We start from the raw sequence: 12,000 nt of genomic DNA on the forward strand, positions 1-12,000 counted from the left end.
TCTGCATCCTGTGGTCTCTTGGAATCCAGGGGCTCTTACCTTTGAAGAGTAAGCAGTGAGAATCCACATGCAGTGCTGTGGACCCAGCTACTGTATACACCAAGCAACATCTGAGAGATTTTATAAAAGTAGAAAAACCTGTCTCAGGCAGCTCTTGCTTTCTGCTTTGCCAAAATTACAGAGTCCAGGAAATATAAAGCTTAAGAGAGGTCATAAGCATCATAAGGAGAAGGGAGACTAATATGTCAGTAGATGTAACATATATATAAAATTTGAGAGGTAGGTTCAAAGAGAGCTGTATAAACATCCAGACCTTGACCTTTACTGGCTTCATGACTTTGAACTGTCTGGTTAAAGTCTTTGAGCTTTAGTTTCCTCTGCTATTCAAAGGCGACCAAGAAGTACCTTCAAGGTTATTGTGAGGATTGAGATTATATATTAAATATTTAGCACAAATAGAAGCTCAATAAATAGTAGATAATCTCATTCTCTACTTGATCTGAACTTACATAAATAAATACACACATACATATGTTAGGTACATGTGCTTACCAGGTATTTGTTAAAGCTCACACTGTACCAAGAGCAGTGAGCAACAAATAATGAAGTCCTTGCCTTTCTGGAAATATTTCCCATGGAGTTCCCAGTCACTGAGAATATAAAAAAATAGATAAGTGATATAGCAACAGATACTGGTAAGTACTAGAGAAAAATCCAATAGAGTAATGGCACTGAGAGAGATGGGATGAGCTTTCAGTCAGGGTGGTCGGGAAGGAGCTGGCATTGATTAAGCAGGACTGAAGTGGAGTGAAGGAGTGAGCCATGTGGGTATTCACTGGCACAACAGAAGGTACAGCAGCTTCCCACACCTTAGATGAGGGTGTTCTTGGCAAGCTAAGGAAAAGGCCAGTGTGGCTGGAATTAAGTGAGTGGAGAGTGATAAGAGGTGAATACAGAGATAGCCAGAGACCATATCATGAAGGGTCTACCAGTTCAAGTAAGGACTTTGGACATTGAATAATTGGGGAGTCACCTGAGGGAATGACATGATCTGACTTATTTTTGCAAGGATCATGGTTTGTGACATGTAGATAGCAGACTTAGTGGGAGGTGGGATGCAAGGTTATAAGCAGGTGCTCAGATGAAAGGCCATTATACTAGTCCTGTCAAGGGATGGTGCTAGACCAGAGAGCTGATGATGGAGGTGGTGAGAAGGGGCTGAGGTATATTTTTGAATACTGAGCTGACACGATTTCTTGGTGAAATTGCTATGGGATGGGAAGAAAACGGAGGAATCAAGGATAACACCAAGGTTTTCTACCTTATCAACTGGTGGGTAATGGGCAATTTACAAAAATGCACTTTCATGAATTTATGACTGCTAAATAACCCTTTCTCTTTCTGAACATTAAATATAGTGTTCCGTGACATGTGGGCAAGGCAGGACGACCCGGCAAGTGGTATGTGTCAACTACAGTAACCATGTGATTGATCAGAGCGAGTGTGACCCAGATTATATCCCCGAAACTGACCAGGACTGTTCCATGTCACCATGCCCTCAATGGACCCCAGACAGTGGTCTGGCTCAGCATCCTTTCCAAAATGTGGGTTATCACCCCAGGAGCGTCAGCCCTAGCCGAACCCATGTGCTCAGTGGAAACCAATGGAGGACTGGCCCCTGGGGAGCAGTGAGTATTTACCTGAGGTCTTTTCCTAATCTACCTCTTCTCTTTCACTGGAGACAGCATTAGGCGGGGCAGGGGACAGACTAGAAACATCTTTGGAGCATATTTTCTCACAAGGGATTGACATGCATTTTCACTTGTTTTGGGGTGAACTGCAGTGGGATTTTTGCTGTCCCTGAGGGTGTCATAAGATGTCTGCATGCACCTGTAAGCCACCTTAACTGGGTAGAAAGGGGTATGTCACTACTGGGTGACATAATCAGGTGCCCTCCTGGAAGGTACTGTGAAGACCATGAGGCATGAACCTGGAAGCAGCCCTGGCAGTTCTTACCTGGAGGGAAATGGAAAGAGCTGACGAACTTTCCAGAAAGGGAGCTCTTAATGAATGACATTTTCCTCTTGCTATTTCCCGATGCATGCAGTGTCAGAGTGGCACACTTGCAGTGTGATTTGTGGCAGTAAATAATTGCCTTGAGTGGAGGTAGGGGTCATGAGAGGTCAGGGAAAATCTGTGCTCAGGAGAGAAGTACCAAACCTGCTGACTTTGGCAGGTCTCCTCTCCTCTCCCAGCCTCAGTTTCGTCATCTGTAAAAGTTAGCCATAACTCTGGCTTTCCTGGGTTGTAAGAATTAAATGCAATGATGCACATATATTGCTTGGCAGTCTGCCTGCCACAGAGTGAGACCTTAATAGATGTCAGCAATAATCTTTATCATTGTCCTTCAAATTAGGAAGACCCCCAAAAATATTCAATATACAAAGGAAAAAATATGCTTTTGAATGTTTTTTTATTTTTTTACTAAATAATTTTCCAAAAAATTACATTGTGGAATACTGGCCATGTCTAATGGAACTGCAGGAAAGGTGAGGAAGTGCAGGCTCTGGTCACTGTGCAGAGTTAGGGGTTTACTGCCACCCCGCGTCTTCTTTTTAATTATTTACTATCCAATCCTTCTAGTACTGCTAATTTTGTTTCATTGTTTCTGGACTGAAAGCACTAAAAGGAGGCTGTCTGTTTCTCACATGGTTGTTTCAGTACATCAGGCTGACTTCCCTGGGAATTCTGATCAGCCGCTGTGCATTCAGAGTGTCGGGAACACCCAGAGCATGGGCCACGTTGCCGGGACCTTCACGTCTCCTCCTGGCTGGCTTCCCACTTTGTCTTCCTTTGTCCGGCTCTGAGAGACTTTGGTTCTGAGAAATCAAAGGGTGACTAAGGGAGGTAATCACTGGGTGTCCCACAATTTTTCTGTATGTTCTAATAATAGTGCTAGAAATTTTTTTGAGAACATTTGAAAGCTGTTCTTATTTAAGATTGCATTCAGGAAAGATGCATTCCTTTAAGACTGAATGATTCTGCCCTGGGCAGAGTTCCCAATTAGGGAGGATTAGGTAACCTTTTTACAGCAATGGGCGACACCATTCTTTTCCCTATTGTGCCTGTTTTTTTGTTTGGGGACTTTTTTCTAAGTTAAGTGAGGCTGAAGCTGGACAATGTGATTTTTCAGGTTTCTCTTTGGGATGCCTGACCTGCTCCTAGTAGTGTGCGGAAAGTGCGCAGTCTAGCCATGGGGAGATACTCAAACTGTACGTGATCTTCCTGCCTCCTGTGGCAGAAAAGGCAGCAAAGAATCATAAACACTAGACAATGAGAATCTCAAGTCGACACTGGGTGCTGGAGAAAGACCCTCCTTTTGCAGTTGATTTCTGCATAAACTTGAACCTTATATGAGGTTTTCGTGTGTTATCAATTGGAGGTCTCTGATTGCAAGCAAAAGACACTGTCTCTTTCAAGTGAAAGCAAAACAAACAAAACTGTTCAGTTAGCCCCCAGTACAGGCAGAGACCAGAGCATATTCAGGGATCTAGCTCAGGGCTTGGCAATATTTTCTGCAATGGGCCCGATGATAATCATTTTAATCTGTGTGGAGTATACAGTCTCTGTCACAACTAACCCTCTCTGCTGCTGTAGCACAAAGCCAGCATAGTCAGTAAATGAATGGGCATGGCTGTGTTCCAATAAAACTTTATTTATAAAAACAGGTGGTGGGCCAGATTTTTCCCCCAGGCTGTGGTTTACCAAATCCTGATCTAGATTGAGCAGTAATTAAAGAGTAATTGTATTTTTCCAAAGCTGGAAATGGGGAGAGACAGTCAGACAGACTCCCACATGCTTCCGACCGGGATCCACCGGGCACGCCCACCAGGGGGCGACGCTCTGCCCACCAGGGGGCGATGCTCTGCCTCTCTGGGGCGTCGCTCTGCCGCGACCACAGCCACTCTAGCGCCTGGGGCATAGGCCAAGGAGCCATCCCCAGCGCCCGGGCCATCTTTGCTCCAATGGAGCCTTGGCTGCGGGAGGGGAAGAGAGAGACAGAGAGGAGGGAGAGGGGGAGGGGTGGAGAAGCAGATGGGCGCTTCTCCTGTATGCCCTGGCCGGGAATTGAATCCAGGACCCCTTGCACGCCAGGCAGATGATCTATCACTGAGCCAACCGGCCAGGGCAACTTTGAGGAGTTTTCTTAATGAATCCCTTTCACCTCTGAACCACCCTTAAGTTACTCTACTCAAGATTCAAATTCCTAGGAAAGTCTGATTGGTTCATCTTATTTCAGTTGCTCATGCCTTGACCAGGGAAAGGCAGAGTATCTTAATAGACAGTCCCACCAAGGTGGCAGCAATATTGGGGGTGGGATGGTTCTTTATAGGAGAATTGGACTGCCAAATGCAAGAGAAGTATATGAGGCTGGTAAGAAAAAGATGTCATTACCTCTTGCTTCTCTAAAGGCCATTTCCCCTTGTTTTGTCCAGTGGGGATGATAGTTGTAAGATTTGTTCAAAGAAATGTCTACCTAGAAAAATAAGTCACCCAAAGAGAATAGGAAAATTGTTAACAAAAGCTATGCAGGGTGAAATTCTGCAACATAAGCATTGACCTAAGAATCCCTGTTAATCAAAAAAAGGCAAAATTGGACCTGGATAAAGATCAGGTACACCACTTCACCTGTGTACGAGAGGATAAAGACCCATCCGAACCTGGTTTGGAACTGTGCAGTACCCTTTTAGGGCTGTGCAGTGCACTTGCTTGGCCCTAGCTGAGCACCATGTTCATCTCTTTGGTCAGCTCTGAGGAGGAAGCGTCTGATTGGTCACTGGGAAGCTGTGGATTAGTTGGCCTTGAATCAGGTAGCCATCCTTGCTCCAGTCAACCATATTGAAGAGAGGGGAGCATGTGGTTTATAGAGCTACTGCTTCCGGAAACTAATGGGACCAGGCAATCCTGTGACCAGTGCTGTAAACATTTTTGTCAGTTAACATTTTTATCTAGTACCTGGGAGTTAACAGGGACATGAGTTATGACACTGAGCCCTCCTTCAAGGAGTTCACCATTTTGTTGAGCTATAACACTTGCAAGAGATAAAATAAAAGAATAATACAAGATTTTATTGTGAAGGGGAAAAGTCAAGGGCCAAAACAAAATATATATCCCAAGTCTACTTATAATATGGAAGGTCCTTCTAAACATTTTAAATTCTGATTCCCAAATAAAGCCAATTAAAGGAATAGTTCTTTGTGTGTTTTTTGTGAACTAAGCTGTTTCAAAAGTAGAAGACAACTATTTTCTAGGTTAGAGTAAGTATACCAGAACCATCTGAGAATAGAGGTAGAATATTTTAAAACATTCTAAATTTACCTAAATCAAGAATTACCTATTTTCTCAGATGGAATTCATAAGTCTATTTTTTTGGTCTACATTTTTAAGGAAAAAATCAACTAAAATTTTTCTCAGAGTTCATAAATCATTTACCTAAGTGAAAAATTATCTAAATATTTTGTTAGGCAAAATTCATAAATCTTGTTTTCTTGGTCTATATTTTTAAATCAAAAATTACCTAAATAGTTTATCAGAATTCATAAATTTATTTTCTTGTTCTATGCATATTTTTAAATTAAACACAATATATTTTTATATCTGTCATAATTTGACAAGCTATATGTAGGGAAATTGAACTAAGGTCCAATGAAATAAGGAAAATATATTTACATCATTATATGGAAGAAGCTGACCAGCAAGAAGCAGCATTTGCAGGTATTTTGAAATAACAAAGGTATGAGCTAAAGTTAGAGTGAAAGCACAAATCAGCCATCAGAACCCGGAACTCAAAACATTGTTGCAAATGCATTTTGAGATGATAACTCTTGGGAATTGAGTTGCTTTGAGGACTTGGTGGTTATTTTATAGGTAAACTGTTAAGTGTCAGAGTGAAGGATACTAGCAAACACACTGGGTTTCAAAAGATAAGGAAATTGACCCTGGCCAGTTGACACAGTGGTAGAGTGTTGGCCTGGCGTGCAGGAGTCCTGGGTTCCATTCCCAGCCAGGGCACACAGGAGAAGCACCATCTGCTTCTCCACCCCTCCCCCTCTCCTTCCTCTCTGTCTCTCTCTTCCCCTCCTGCAGCTAAGGCTCCATTGGAGCAAAGTTGGCCCGGGTGCTGAGGATGGCCCTCCCCTTCTCCTTCCTCTCTGTCTCTCTCTTCCCCTCCCGCAGCCAAGGTTCCATTGGAACAAAGTTGGTCCGGGCGCTGAGGTTGGCTCTGTGGCCTCTGCCTCAGGCGCTAGAGTGGCTCTGGTTGCAACAGAGCGACGCCCCAGATGGGCAGAGCATCGCTTCCTGGTGGGCATGCTGGGTGGATCCCGGTCAGGCGCATGCGGGAGTCTGTCTGACTGCCTCCCCGTTTCTGGCTTTGGAAAAATACAAAAAAAAGATAAAGAAGTTATGGAAAGAAAAAAACACTCAAGATGTAGATAAATAAAAGAGCTATGAGAAACTTGTGTGGGAAATTAGCTGAAATGCAAGCATAATTCTATGAGAATCATGAGAGGGAGTGCTAGACCGAATGTCCATCTGAAGAGAAGTTTGTACATATGGAGTTCATTGGGAAAGAAAGAAAGAAAGAAAGAAAGAAAGAAAGAAAGAAAGAAAGAAAGAAAGAAAGAAAGAAAGAAAGAAAGAAAGAAAGAGGGAGGGAAAGAAGGAAAAAGAGAGAGAGAGAGAGAAAGAAAGAGAGAAAGAAAAGAAGAAAAGAAAGAAAGAAAAGAAATCTTGCTACTATTTGCCACTAAAGTAGACCCCATTATGAAGGAGAGAAACAAGAGCATTACCTGTGAGATAATGATGTCTAAGTGGACATTCTGTGTACATGAATGAGTTAATATGAAAGCTTAATTTCAACAACTGGCTATTCCTTAAGCTTATAATTTGACCTCTCTGTTGAAAGGGAAACGGGAATCACATGTTGGTTCTAAGTAAGCACTTAGAGTTTTTTTTAAAAAAAGAATTTCTCAGTAGACTCTGGTGTCAGTCAACACCTGTGTACCTCACATATGCAGAAAAGGCAAATGAGGACCATAAGCAGGGCTGCTTTGGAAATCACAACACATTATCACTCAGACATTTATTGAACACTTACTCAAGGCCTAAAGTGTGCAAAAGAGAAGCCATGTTTCTGCCCTCCCAGGCATTTATTGTAAGTCTTGGACATTAAGCAACTCCATAGAAGGGAAGTTCTCACAATTGCCTTCTGTCTTTTGTGGATGATTTCTGTCACATTTGCCTATGACCATCCAATCAGCTGTTTTGTAATCCTTAAATGGATGTGGAGGTCGGGCTAGCCTGTTGGCTGATGTCTGGTGTGTTCAGTGTTCTAGCACCTGTGCCGGCGGGTCCCAGCGGCGTGTCGTCGTCTGTCAGGATGAGAACGGCTTCACCGCAAGCGACTGTGTGGAGAGAATCAAACCCGACGAGCAGAGAGCCTGCGAGTCTGGCCTTTGTCCTCAGTGGGCTCATGGTAACTGGGGAGAGGTGAGGCTTCAGAGTCCATTTCATATATCCTTTGGGAAAAACACACAGTAATTTTGTTACTGTAATTAGTTTATTTATTGTTCAATAGTTTATTGGAAGAAGAATTAGTCCCAGTTAAAGCTTTTTAATTTGTGGTTAACTAGAAGACCTGGTTTAATGCTAGACTACTTTTTTTTTTTTTTTTTTTTTTTCATTTTTCTGAAGCTGGAAACAGGGAGAGACAGTCAGACAGACTCCCGCATGCGCCCGACCGGCATCCACCCGGCACGCCCACCAGGGGCGGTGCTCTGCCCCCCAGGGGGCGATGCACTGCCCATCCTGGGCGTCGCCATATTGCGACCAGAGCCACTCTAGCGCCTGAGGCAGAGGCCACAGAGCCATGCCCAGTGCCCGGGCCATCTTTGCTCCAATGGAGCCTTGGCTGCGGGAGGGGAAGAGAGAGACAGAGAGGAAAGCGCGGCGGAGGGGTGGAGAAGCAAATGGGCGCTTCTCCTATGTGCCCTGGCCGGGAATCGAACCCGGGTCCTCCGCACGCTAGGCCGACGCTCTACCGCTGAGCCAACCGGCCAGGGCTAATGCTAGACTACTTTAAAAGTGCATTTACGACCAATTGTAGGCAGCTTGATTACATAGGAGAGGAAAATTAGGAAAGAATGCAGATAAATGCTGATTTAAATTGTTTAAACTCTGCTAGTTAAAAAGCAAATCAGAAAAAAACAGGAACTGCATTATTCCATACGTAGGTGGGACATAAAAGTGAAACTAAGAGACATTGATAAGAGTGTGGTGGGGGGGGGGGGAGGGAGGAATGGGAGAGGGAAAGGGGGAGGGGGAGGGGCACAAAGAAAACAAGATAGAAGGTGACAGAGGACAATCTGACTTTGGGTGATGGGTATGCAACATAATTGAACGACAAGATAACCTGGACTTGTTATCTTTGAATATATTGAATATATGTATCCTGATTTATTGATGTCACCCCATTAAAAAATATATATATTATAAAAAAAAAAAGAAAAAAAAAGCAAAGCCTTTAAAGTGATTGAAAATATGGTTAAATTAGTTCATAGAAATTTTGCCATCTCCTTCCTAGTTTTGAGGTGTTTGTGACACACTCTTATTATCATGGAGTAATGTCTCCCATTATTCAAAGCCCTGGTGAAACCAGAATGAATAAGTGCTATTTTTCCCATCATAATAACTCATTTTAAACATAGAAGTGAATAATCAGTTGTATATTCTCAAATAATAAAATTCTCCAGCTGTTACCTTTTAGACCTTTTAAAGAGTTGCCTGCTATGACTGATGAAGAGCAATAAAGTATTTAGACCAGAGAAAATTGGGTACCATTTTCATCCTTGACTCTTATAAGCCATATGGCCTTGCTGAATAATGTAACTGCCAAACATCTATATCCTCTTCTATAGATGGGGATGATAATGGCATCAACTTCATAGTATTCATGAGATAATGCATGTCAAAGGCCTAACACAAAGTCTTCAAAGTTAACTGCTTTGATAAAAATCATTATTATTTGTTATCATTAGTATTACTATCATTTTTAAATAGGCTTTTGAGCCACTATAACATGTTGGGCTTATATACTCATTGTTCTTATTGTTTTGTGTTTAATTAATCAAAAATATATCTCTCTACTCTTGAATTTACAGGGAGATCACATATTTAAAGCTTCTTGAGTTTTTCTGTTTTGACTTTAAAATTTATAAAATAAAACATGAGGATTAACATCTTGGAGACCCCAGTGCCGAAAAGGGGGAAAAACAGATGAGATGGATGGGCACATTAGCACACACTCCTGGCTCACTGAAGTCATGTATCCACATTTCATGGTTGCATACACGTAACCCAGTAGTCCTAGGCAGTCATAACAGATTTCTGTTGACTTTTCTTGACAGTACGTCATTCTGGAGGGTTTGGCTGAAAAGCAGAAAGGAGGAGTCAGGCTTTGATAGTTGTGTGTTACGGTTTTCCTAAAACTCCTCAAAAAGTTTTGTCCCCTGGGACCCATGATTAAGCTTCTGTAACTGGATTGAAGCCAAGAGAGTCCATGCTTTCATTGGGATGCTTGCTGTCAGCATGGACCAGATATTCCAAATTCTGTGGGAGATCTGGCCTTGACCACAGTGGGAAAACAGAATGTCAGTGTTCCTGGATGTGAGCACAGCAGTTCTGTCCAAGAAATACAGCTTGTTCCTGCCTCAGAAGTTTGGGTCTAGCCAGAAGTCAGAACTTGATCCAGCATTCCCATCACACTGTTATTCATCCTTGGGGAAAGTCATAGTTATTCTAAGATTTGAAGATAACATAAAGTATTTTGACATCATAAAGGTCTATGGAGATTGGAGTTGCAGAATAGCCAAAGGCTGGTGACGGCTTCTTAGAAGTTGCCAGGAAATAAATCTGGCTAAGTCATTATTTCCTTTATGTGGTATTGGTGGTTTTTGAATATTTGATTTTGTATACTCAGAGGCAGATATTTAACAGCAGGCACATCAGGCACACGTCCTGGGCCCCGACTTCTGAAGGGCCCTGCAAACCTCAACTTTACACTTTTTTCTAATGATAAGGGGCCTAATATTTTTTTCTGTGCCCAGAGCCTCAACCGACCTTAATCCACCTCTGTGTGTACTGTAATCTTATCCTAAACACTGGCTATTAAGTTGACCTTGATCAAGTTAATTCACCTCCTTTAAACTTAGTTACCCCAAATATAAAATAAGGCAAATAATTATTCTCTCCTCTTTTTTTTATTTTTTTATTTTTCCAAAGTTAGAAGTGGGGAGGCAGACAGACTCCCACATGCACCCGACCAGGATCCACCCGGCATGCCCACCAGGGGGCGATGCTCTGCTCGTCTGGGGAGTTGCTCCCTTGAGGCCAGAGCCATTCTAGTGCCTGGGGCAGAGGCCACAGAGCCATCCCCAGCACCCAGACCAACTTTACTCCAATGGAGCCTCGGCTGCGAGAGGGGAAGAAAGAGACAGAGATGAAGGAGAGGGGGAGGGGTGGAGAAGCAGATGGGCGCTTCTCCTGTGTGCCCTGACGGGGAATCGAACCCGGGACTTCCACACACCGGGCCAATGCTCTACCACTGAGCCAACTGGCCAGGACCTATTCTCTCCTCTTGATGAGATCATGTATATTAGAGCCCTTAGGGTAGGGAAGGGGAAGCTCTGGGTAAACAATGCCCACTACTCAAGTAGAGAGTACCAGTCTGTTGTAGATAATTGCTTTGGGTAATTCAGCGTGGTTCTGTCTAGAGCAGTGTTTTTCAACTGCAGGTTTATGGAATGGTTTGCCAGAAATTTAGTGCTGCTCTGTGAAGGAGTTAACTACTCTGTTGTTGTATGAAGATTATAGACCGAATGATTTGAGTCAAATTCACTTATGCTCAGGGAGATTTCTGCCTTACTGTACCTCAAAATAATTCCATTTTCACTGCTCCCCAAGTGTAAATGGTTGAAAGCTACTTGGTCTAGAGAGTTACCTTGCCCTGTGCCATAATAGAGTTTGACTGAGAAATATTTCTTATGAGAAAAGAAAATTTGCCATTGACTGTTCAGACAAAGTCACTGCAGCCTTCCTTTTGCTCTCCACAGTGTTCTAAGCCGTGTGGTAGAGGCTTGAGAACAAGACTGGTGGTCTGTCAGCGACCCAGCGGTGAGCGGTTTCCAGATCTGAGCTGTGAAGTTCTTGATAGACCTCCCGATCGTGAGCAGTGTAACACACATGCTTGTCCTCTCGACACGGCGTGGAGCGCTGGCCCGTGGAGCTCGGTACGGCCCTAACTATTCATGTTCGTTAGCCAAACTATCTAACTAACATACCCAGTTCTGTGGTATTCCGGGACATTCCTCTGCAACACATCATTGTCACAAGAGCATCCCTGAAACTGTGCGATAAAGTCTATTATTTTCTTCAAAAAATAACTTTTTATGATATTGCCAAAGTGACTACAGACTGTATGTGCCTCTACAGGCCTGGTGCCAATACCAAGAAGTAGCTTCCTTTCTTAAAAGAACTAGACTATATATATTTGGATTTTTTTAAAGAAACTAAATAACTTAATGTAGTCATTAAGGTCCAAGGTGATTTAAGCAGACAACTCAACAACAGGCATTCTTACCTTTTCTAAGCTATGATTGTTTTGACTTTGGGAAAGATAACCTGTTTATTGAGGCCAGAGCAATATTTTCTCCAGTGACTGTAATTTGCTACTGTGTGACTCAGGTACACCTCTGAACACGGTCATGCAAATGTTGTACCCATAAAACAGACTGAAATCATTTGGAAAATGCGAAAGGCTGACAGTGGACACAGTGACCTGTTGCTTTTCACTGTGTCTGAAATGTTTTCTTCCACACAGACATGAAGCCCAGTTGAGACCATTGTTTGCTCTAGTCCTAGGCTTCCTTTGCTCTCTGTTTA

General features: G+C 43.0%; 1 protein-coding gene across 1 annotated transcript in view; it reads left to right on the forward strand.

Annotated features, from left to right (window-relative positions):
- ADAMTS9 (ADAM metallopeptidase with thrombospondin type 1 motif 9) overlaps positions 1 to 12,000 on the forward strand; it is a 175,809-nt gene that overhangs the window by 89,205 nt on the left and 74,604 nt on the right. The window contains exons 26-28 of the mRNA XM_066244506.1: positions 1,419 to 1,688; positions 7,390 to 7,551; positions 11,172 to 11,348. Coding sequence (XP_066100603.1) covers positions 1,419 to 1,688; positions 7,390 to 7,551; positions 11,172 to 11,348 — 609 coding nt within the window. The remainder of the gene's footprint in view (positions 1 to 1,418; positions 1,689 to 7,389; positions 7,552 to 11,171; positions 11,349 to 12,000) is intronic.

Source organism: Saccopteryx bilineata, chromosome 10, assembly GCF_036850765.1.
Source record: "Saccopteryx bilineata isolate mSacBil1 chromosome 10, mSacBil1_pri_phased_curated, whole genome shotgun sequence".
Lineage (NCBI taxonomy): Eukaryota > Metazoa > Chordata > Mammalia > Chiroptera > Emballonuridae > Saccopteryx > Saccopteryx bilineata.